This window comes from Silurus meridionalis, chromosome 6 (assembly GCF_014805685.1).
Source record: "Silurus meridionalis isolate SWU-2019-XX chromosome 6, ASM1480568v1, whole genome shotgun sequence".
In the NCBI taxonomy this organism is placed as follows: domain Eukaryota; kingdom Metazoa; phylum Chordata; class Actinopteri; order Siluriformes; family Siluridae; genus Silurus; species Silurus meridionalis.
This window is the reverse complement of record NC_060889.1, coordinates 30,991,560-31,001,559: the sequence shown is the minus strand read 5'-3', so window position 1 is coordinate 31,001,559 and position 10,000 is coordinate 30,991,560. Positions and strand designations below refer to the sequence as shown.

The window sequence follows — 10,000 nt, the reverse complement described above, 5'->3', positions numbered from 1 at the left end:
CGAGACGACTTCAGCTGCCCAGCGTATGAATTCCCCATAATCTGAAAAAGATCAGATTTACACTGAATGCATTTGGCAGACGCCCTTATTCAACCTTACCCCTTATATTATGGGATGTAACCACAACTCAGTGGAGGTCAACACTACTCCATGTTATGATATTGGTGTGTGTGGTATCTAAAATGTTCGAAGCAGATCTTGGAAGTCGTGCGGTGGAGCCTCCGTGGATCAGAATTGTTTGTGCTGGACATCCCACAGACTTTTGGTCAAATTGAGATCGGAGGAGTGTGGATGCTGGGTCAACACCATGTCAAGTTCATCAAAGGGTTCTTAAATACTGGTTTGCGTTGTGGTGAAGGGGTGGAACTGCATGAGTACATAACATTGAAGTAAACTCCTGAAGAACACCCAAGGTTTCCTGGGGGAGCATCACCCAGAGCATTGCAGTTGCTTCATGCCATCTTGTCCCCAGATAAGTCTGATTTAGGCCTTCTTCTTCCATTGCTCCATGATCCAGTTCTCATGCCCTTGTAGGAGCTTTGCATGGTGTTACAGGGATCAGCATGGGCTTTCTGACCACACCTCCATATACAGCAAGTTGTAATGAGTGTTCAGACTCTTTTCAAATCCAGCAGAAACTTTTTTAACAGTTTGTTCTGCAAGAAGTTTTGGATCGTACAAGCTGGATGAACCTTCACTCCTCAGTGTCCATGACTCTGTCTCCAGTTTACATTCTCCCATGGACAATCTGGGTAAAACCCCCCAACTCCTGCAGATTTGGAGGAGCTCTAATCCAGTTGTCTAGACAGTCTGTAATATTCTCCTGTGTTGCAAAGATATAAACAGTAAAAGGTTCATATTTTTGCCATTTTCTGGCTTGGCCCAGGTGTGTAACATCCAGCACCACCTCATATTCATTGGTTTAATGATGTGTTTATTGGCAACGCAGGCTAAACACCACACACACACACACACACACACACACACGTTTGTCCTTGAGCTCCATCTTGCCGTAAGCTTAAGAGGTCAAACACAGAAAGAAAATACGACGAAGATGACCTTGGTGTGACACTCGCTGCTGCAGCCGGGAGCTCAGAGCACTTAGTGACAACATTAACAGCAATTTAGGAGATTTGTGGGGTCAAAAAAAAGTGGTGAAGCATCTACAGGAGCTTCATCACACACCTCCAACCCCTTCAGCATCGATTCACTGCTCAGTTAACAGCATTCCAAAGTCGCTTATATCATGATAGATAGAGAAAGAGAGAGAGAGAGAGAGAGAGAGAGAGAGAGAGAAAGAGAGAGAGAGAGAGAGTGAGAGAGAGAGAGAGAGAGAGAGAGAGAGAGAGAGAGAGAAAGTGAAAGAGAGCATGAGAGAGAGAGAGAGAGAGAGAGAAAGTGAAAGAGAGAGAGAGAGAGACAGAGAGAGAGAAAGTGAAAGAGAGAGAGAGAGAGAGAGAGAGAGAGAGAGAGAAAGTGAAAGAGAGAGAGAGAGAGAGAGAGAGAGAGAGAGAGAGAGAGAGAGAGAGAGAGAGAGAGAGAGAGAGAGAGAGAGAGACCCTACCTTTAAGTGTTCTTCTCCAAGTGTGAAGAAACTGAATCACCTTCTCTTCATCACTGGTCAGACGGAAGTGTGCAACTCTGCCACCAGTCCATCATCACACACACCTCACACACATGCCTTTAAAGATACAAAACACAACATTAACTTCACCGACACCTCACACACCTATAAATATACAACAACACACAACATTTACATTACACACCTCACACACACCTGTACAGATACAACACACAACATGACCATCACACACACAAACCTGTACAGAAAGAACAACACACAACATTAACATCACACACCTCACACACACCTGTACAGATACAACAACACACAACATTAACACACACAAACACGCACACACACATACATTTCTACCGACACAGCACACAACATTAACATCACACACCTCACACACACACACTTGTACAGATACAACAACACACAACATTAACATCACACTCCTCACACACACCAGTACAGATACAATACACAACATTAACATCACACACACACACACACACACACACACACACACACACACACACACACCTGTACAGATACAACACACAAGATTCCCATCACACCCAGCTCATAGACACACACCTCTACAGATATAACAACACACAACATTAATATCATGCACCTCACACACGTGTGTGTGTGTGTGTGTGTGTGTGTGTGTGTGTGTGTGTGGAATGTCTGGTTAGTGTGTGGGGTCAGTGTGAAGTCGGCTGTACAGGAGCTGATAGAGCGGTGTGTGAGTGTGTGTGTGTGTGTGTGTGTGTGTGTGTGTGTGTGTGACGGAGCAGCAGATTGTGGAGCCGTGTGACACGTGTAGCTGTAAGTGATAAGGGTGATGGATGAGCATACCGAGACCAAATCCCACAAGCCCCCTGGGGTGTGTCTGCTAAAGCACTTCACTCACACACACACACACACACACACACACACACACACACACACACACACACACACAGACAATAATTACTAGTAATACAAGCTAATTGTATTTAAATGCAGCCACTCCTACATTCTCAATCTGCAAGAAATACGAGGAACATCTCTAAGAACATCTATGTTTGTGGACACCTGAGCATTAGATTTCACATGTAGTCCATATTTGCTGTTATAATAACCTCCACTCTTCTGGGAAGATGTGCCACAAGTTCTTCGTTTTGGAATTCATAATGCACTTCTAACTCCATAATTTGCCTTTATTTTATTTTTCTCCAAATAAATAACATTATGAATACATTCTATACATGATGTAAATAACAGCTGTATATACACACAACATTAACATCACACACACACACACACACACACACACACTCGGATATAATCAATTGTAAAATATAAATAATAATAAAAATAATAATAAAATAAATAATAATAACATAATATAATAGTAATAATAATAATAGAAATGACAATAATAATAATAATAATATAATAGTAATACAGTAGTAGTAATAATAATAATAATAATAATAATAATAATAATATAATTTTAATAATAATAATAATAATAATAATAATAATAATAATAAATATTTAATTAAAAGATATTCATTAAAAACATTTCTTTGTGCTATAGGATCTGATGAAATTCAAACATTCCAATCTTTTCTTTTTTGTATATCCACCTTTTATATTTAACAGGAAATACTAAGGTTATGGTATTGAGTTGGGGTATTAATACTAAGGTTATGGTATTGAGTTGGGGTATTAATACTAAGGTTATGGTATTGAGTTGGGGTATTAATACTAAGGTTATGGTATTAAGGTGGGGTATTAATACTAAGGTTATGGTATTGAGTTGGGGTATTAATACTAAGGTTATGGTATTGAGTTGGGGTATTAATACTAAGGTTATGGTATTGAGTTGGGGTATTAATACTAAGGTTATGGTATTGAGTTGGGGTATTAATACTAAGGTTATGGTATTGAGTTGGGGTATTAATACTAAGGTTATGGTATTAAGGTGGGGTATTAATACTAAGGTTATGGTATTAAGGTGGGGTATTAATACTAAGGTTATGGTATTGATTTGGGGTATCAATACTAAGGTTATGGTATTGAGTTGGGGTATTAATACTAAGGTTATGGTATTGAGTTGGGGTATTAATACTAAGGTTATGGTATTGAGTTGGGGTATCAATACTAAGGTTATGGTATTGAGTTGGGGTATTAATACTAAGGTTATGGTATTGAGTTGGGGTATTAATACTAAGGTTATGGTATTGATTTGGGGTATCAATACTAAGGTTATGGTATTGAGTTGGGGTATCAATACTAAGGTTATGGTATTGAGTTGGGGTATTAATACTAAGGTTATGGTATTGAGTTGGGGTATTAATACTAAGGTTATGGTATTAAGGTGGGGTATTAATACTAAGGTTATGGTATTGAGTTGGGAATTAATACTAAGGTTATGGTATTGATTTGGGGTATCAATACTAAGGTTATGGTATTGAGTTGGGGTATTAATACTAAGGTTATGGTATTGAGTTGGGGTATCAATACTAAGGTTATGGTATTGAGTTGGGGTATTATACTAAGGTTATGGTATTAAGGTGGGGTATTAACACTAAGGTTATGGTATTGATTTGGGGTATCAATACTAAGGTTATGGTATTGAGTTGGGGTATTAATACTAAGGTTATGGTATTGAGTTGGGATATTAAGACTAAGGTTATGGTATTGAGTTGGGGTATTAATACTAAGGTTATGGTATTGAGTTGGGATATTAATACTAAGGTTATGATATTGAGTTGGGGTATTAATACTAAGGTTATGGTATTGAGTTGGGGTATTAATACTAAGGTTATGGTATTGATTTGGGGTATCAATACTAAGGTTATGGTATTGAGTTGGGGTATTAATACTAAGGTTATGGTATTAAGGTGGGGTATTAATACTAAGGTTATGGTATTGATTTGGGGTATCAATACTAAGGTTATGGTATTGAGTTGGGGTATTAATACTAAGGTTATAGTATTGAGTTGGGGTATTTATACTAAGGTTATGGTATTGAGTTGGGGTATTAATACTAAGGTTATGGTATTGAGTTGGGATATTAATACTAAGGTTATGGTATTGAGTTGGGATATCAATACTAAGGTTATGGTATTGAGTTGGGATATTAATACTAAGGTTTTGGTATTGAGTTGGGGTATTAATACTAAGGTTTTGGTATTGAGTTGGGGTATTAATACAAAGGTTATGTTATTGAGTTGGGGTATTAATACTAAGGTTATGGTATTGAGTTGGGGTATTAATACTAAGGTTATGGTATTGAGTTGGGGTATTAAGTCAGGATATTGGATCAATATATAGGGTCGGGGTATTGGATTGGGGTACCAGGTCATGGGTCAGGGTATTGCGTTGAGGTATAGGGTCAGGGGTTTGGATTGGTCTGGTGGGTCGGTGTACTGGGTCAGGATTTTGGATTGGTCTGGTGGGTCGGTGTACTGGGTGAGGGGTTTGGATTGGTCTGGTGGGTCGGTGTACTGGGTCAGGATTTTGGATTGGTCTGGTGGGTCGGTGTACTGGGTCAGGGTATTCTTTTTTCTAAGGAAATTTCTCTGTAAGAACAGAATTACAATAAAAACCTTTTTACTCAAATGAATAAATAACAATTTCAGTGTAGAGAAATGTAATGTAATACACCACTTTATTGTACAGTATTGTACAGGTCTTAGGCTCCTATTAGATTGTATAATAACCGTACAGAGTGATTTCTCAGGCTCTTGAGTAGAATATAACTAGACAATTTGTATTCGGTATTAAAATATCAGATTCTATACTCTAATACAGAAAGTATTTAGTGGGACTTCGTCGTACACTTGAGCAATAACAGGAGTCTGTCTCTCATAAACTTAAATGAACTGGAACCCTAAATAACAGCTGGATTGGTCCTACAGTTTCATGTCTAAATGCCTGCTGTGAAACGGCTCTGTTACACCAGCTTTATTCAGGACATGTCTGAGCATCACATACATATGGGGATACATTTAAATTACTCAAATGCTGAAATGCAAACGAACAAGACCTTCAATCCCACCATCCCGTTCCAAACATCACAGACATCAAACCCTACTGAGTGTGTGTATATACACTATATAACTAGGGCTGAGACTCTGAAGGCCTCGAGTGAATTGTTAAACAGCTTTATAAATGGATTTGTTGAGTAACAGTGAGGGGGCGTGGCCTGTCCTGCCCTCAGGAACGACACGGATCAGTCCAACTGATAATGACATTTAAACAGCGTTTACAGCGACGCCTGCAGGTTGAGTCCACTTTATCTGATCATCCTGAGTCTCTGTTAAACACACACACACACACACACACACACACACACACACACACACACACACACTGCACATTCCGTCTCCAAACACACCTAACTTACCAACTTACATCATTAACTATCGTGTGTGTGTGTGTGTGTGTGTGTGTGTGTGTGTGTGTGTGTGTGAAATCTTGGCCACTATAATTAATCCCCAACTGTAAATCCCCTCACACACACAAACAGAACATAACTCGCAAGTGTGTTCCTTAAAAAGTCTTCATCAAAGATCAATGCCTCAAATCTCCACTCTAGATAGACCAGATGAAGATAGACCAGGTGAAGATAGACCAGGTGAAGATAGACCAGATGAAGATAGATCAGATGAAGATAGACCACATGAAGACAGATCAGATGAAGATAGACCAGATGAAGATAGACCAGGTGAAGATAGACCAGATGAAGATAGACCAGGTGAAGATAGACCAGGTGAAGATAGATCAGATGAAGATAGACCACATGAAGATAGATCAGATGAAGATAAATCAGATGAAGATAGACCAGATGAAGATAGACCAGGTGAAGATAGACCAGATGAAGATAGACCAGGTGAAGATAGACCAGGTGAAGATAGACCAGGTGAAGATAGATCAGATGAAGATAGACCAGGTAAAGATAGACCAGATGAAGATAGATCAGATGAAGATAGACCAGATGAAGATAGATCAGATGAAGATAGACCAAATGAAGATAAATCAGATGAAGATACACCAGTTGAAGATACACCAGATGTAATGCTATTAAGTGATATTGTCAATCAAGCAGACATTACTGGACACCTGACCATAAAATTGGCATGTGCTTTTTTTTTAGTCTCCATTTGCTCTTCTAATCACCTCCACTATAATGGGAAGATGTTCCACTCTATTTTGTGGAAATTCCTGTAAGATTTTATACACCTACAAGAGTAAGATCTCTACAGCAGGAGCTCTTCCACTCTAATGTGAAGCAGATCTTCACGGAGCTGCTTTGTGCACAGGGGCAGTGTCATGCTGGAGCAGGTTTGGGTCTCCAAGTTCAAGTGAAACAAGTTGTTTACAAATACAATTGTGTTCTCCAACAGGAGGAAGAACTACAGAAGGGTGGAAAAACGGAGTATCTCTGAACACACACACACACACACACACACACACACACACACACACACACTAAACCTGCCAGACCAACCCGCTTTAAAACACGAGATACAAACGAGGACATGACCTGGAGACAGAGACAAAACTAAACCTGAAGTAGACGCAATGTCCTCAAACACACACACGCCTACATCCCCCACACACACACACACATCATAATTATCAGTGACACAATACAGCAAGATGTTTGCACTAAATACGTATAATATTCTGATGCTGTAGAAACTTTGTGTGTTTTAGGGTTTTTTTTGCGCTAAAATGTTTATTTTTGCTTATTTAAATTTCCTAAAATTTTCTGGAAATTGAATATAATTAGACCATTTTAGATTTTATATTAATCAATTAATTATAGATAATTGGTGAGATAATTGTTCTATATTACATGTTCACACTAGCAGTATTTCACTTTTTATAAATTTTTTATAAAAAATATAAATTATATTTTTATAAATACACCTTTAATTTTATAAACTGAGTTATTTTTAGTAAAACTATCAACCAACCAAAAACAAATAAACAACCAACCAACCAACCAACCAACTAACCAACCAACCAAACAACTCACCAAGCAACCAAACAAACAATCAAACAAACCAACCAACAGACCGACCGACCGACCAACAAACAAATAAATAAACAACCAACCAACCAAACAAACAAACAAACAAACAACCTACCAACGAATAAAAAAACAAACAAACGACCCACCAACCGAAAACAAACAACCCACAAACCAACCAAACAACCAAACAAACAAACAAGCAAACAACCCACCTACTAACCAAACAAACAAACAAACAATTCACCAACCAACCAAACAAACAATCAATCAACCAAACAACAGACTGGCCAACCAACCAACCAACAAACAAACAAACAAACAAACAAACAAACAACCCACCAACTAGCAAACCAACCAACCAAACAAGGTAAACAAAGAAAAAAATCTAATCTTTACTGTCTTCCAAAGTTCAAGTGTTGTTAGAGATCACCCCCCCTCTCTTTCTCTCTCTCGCTCTCTCTCTCCATTCTTTCCTTTTCTCTCTTGATTTGTATATATAGATGTCAGTGAGGGGAGCTGCAGCTCTGACCCGGGTTTCTCCCATCACCCGACTCCAGTCGCCCCAAATTCTTCATAACGTTTGGAGGAAACTGAGATTTAGAGACACATGAAGGCTGAAGATCACAAACACCTCTTTATTACTTCTCACGCTGGTGTTCCAATGCCACATGGTGGCACGTAACGCTGCTGAGCTCAAATCCAAACCAAATCCTCCTCCTCCTCATCATCATCATCCTCAACTATTAAAAATCTCATTTATACACATTCATGCATACAAAAATATTACATATAAATAAGAAATAAAATGTCTAATTTATATTCAAATCGTCCAAAATCGAAATTATTTAATTAGAAATTTGAAGACAGGAATTTCTGGAATATTGTTGGATGTTTTGAAGGAGAGGGTGCAGGCAGGAGATGTTTCTCCAATCATTTTATATTCAACTTACTTTTTAAGCAGCTCTATATTTTTTACTTACATTTTAGTTCATATTACTTTTTTTTCTTTCCTTTTAAATAATAATGTGCAATAAAATCACAATGATCAGAAACGTCTCTCAAACCTCCAACTCAGCAACTACAGCAGGATTAATTATTTACTCCAATCATCTGCTCCTTCTGTTTCTTTAATCAGGAACAAAACAATGAGCCAATCAATAAATTAAACACAAAGAGTTTTTGGTGGCTTTGAAAATTAAAGGAAAACGAAATGTAATGATTAGTTTGCTGCAAAATTGCAGTTTAAATGTAGAAAGTCTGATCAGAAAAAAGAAAACAAACAAACAAACAAATCAATAAATAAATATAAACAATAAATAAATAAATAAAATGCCAGAGAGTGGAAATAGATTTTGACAATAAAAGAAAAAAAAAACAGAATGGAAGCGAGTAGAAACAGAAAGAACAACAAAAAAAGGGAAAAATTAACAGAATTGAAAAGAGTGGAAACAGGTTTTGTAAAAAAAAAAAAAAAAAGAAATAAAAAAAGACAAAAAAACCCAGAATATAAGTGTGAGAATGGAGCAGGATTTAAAAAAATGGGGATTTTTTTTTTAAAGAACAAAATCAAAACAAAATAAAAGAGTAAGAAAAGGTTTTTGAAAAAAAAGGAAAAGAAAAAAAATAGGAGAAGAGAATAAATTAATTTTGACTGAAACTGAATTTGTGTATGTTTTGTGTGTGTGTGTGTGTGTGTGTGTGTGTGTGTGTGTGTGTGTGTGTGTGTGTGTGTGTTTTAGTAAAACATCAAACAGTCGACTACATTTGATCGTATATATCCAAAACCCATTTCTAGCTGTTTAAGACGAGAAGCTTTGCTGCAAAAAAAACCCGAATCCTGAGGTGTCCAAGTTCCTTCAGCTTTGTGACCCTCAGCACAACCTTGATGAGCTGAAGAGCTGAGTGTCAGGAGAAGAAAGAGAAGAGAAGAGAAGAGAAGAGAAGAGAAGAGAAGAGAAGAGAAGAAGAGAAGAGAAGAGAAGAGAAGAGAAGCCTGCATTCGGCTCACTGACAGCATGCTGGTGAGAACGAGAGAATGAGACGTGATGTCTACCATCACGTGTACGTACCTTCAACACGTCTCCATGCCTCCCAGTGTCACAGCAAAAACCCATTCACAACATCCATGCTGTCCATGTGTGTACTGTGTGTTTACAGTGTGGAAGTGTGTGTGTGTGTGTGTGTGTGTGTAAGTGTGTGAGTGTATGTGTGGGGGTCCAATCCAAAAAAAGTATTCCACTCCGAAACAGTAAGAAGTTCACCTCAGCTCTGGAGCTCCCACATCTGTGCTCATGATAGTCCTGAAGCCACTGTTCCTCTGTCCCTGACTGGAGCTCTATCTGAGCCACACACACACACACACACACACACACACACACAGACGATCG

At 38.1% G+C, this 10,000-nt stretch overlaps 1 protein-coding gene across 1 annotated transcript in view; it reads right to left on the bottom strand.

Moving 5' to 3' along the window:
* greb1l (GREB1 like retinoic acid receptor coactivator) overlaps window positions 1–9,940 on the bottom strand; it is a 30,803-nt gene extending 20,863 nt beyond the window's left edge. The window contains 3 exon segments of the mRNA XM_046852575.1: window positions 1–41; window positions 1,565–1,681; window positions 9,683–9,940. The exon segment at window positions 1–41 is cut by the window's left edge and continues 119 nt beyond it. Of these exon segments, the coding sequence (XP_046708531.1) occupies window positions 1–38 (38 nt within the window). The 5' untranslated portion in view covers window positions 39–41; window positions 1,565–1,681; window positions 9,683–9,940.
* Between the last annotated feature and the right edge of the window lie 60 nt (window positions 9,941–10,000).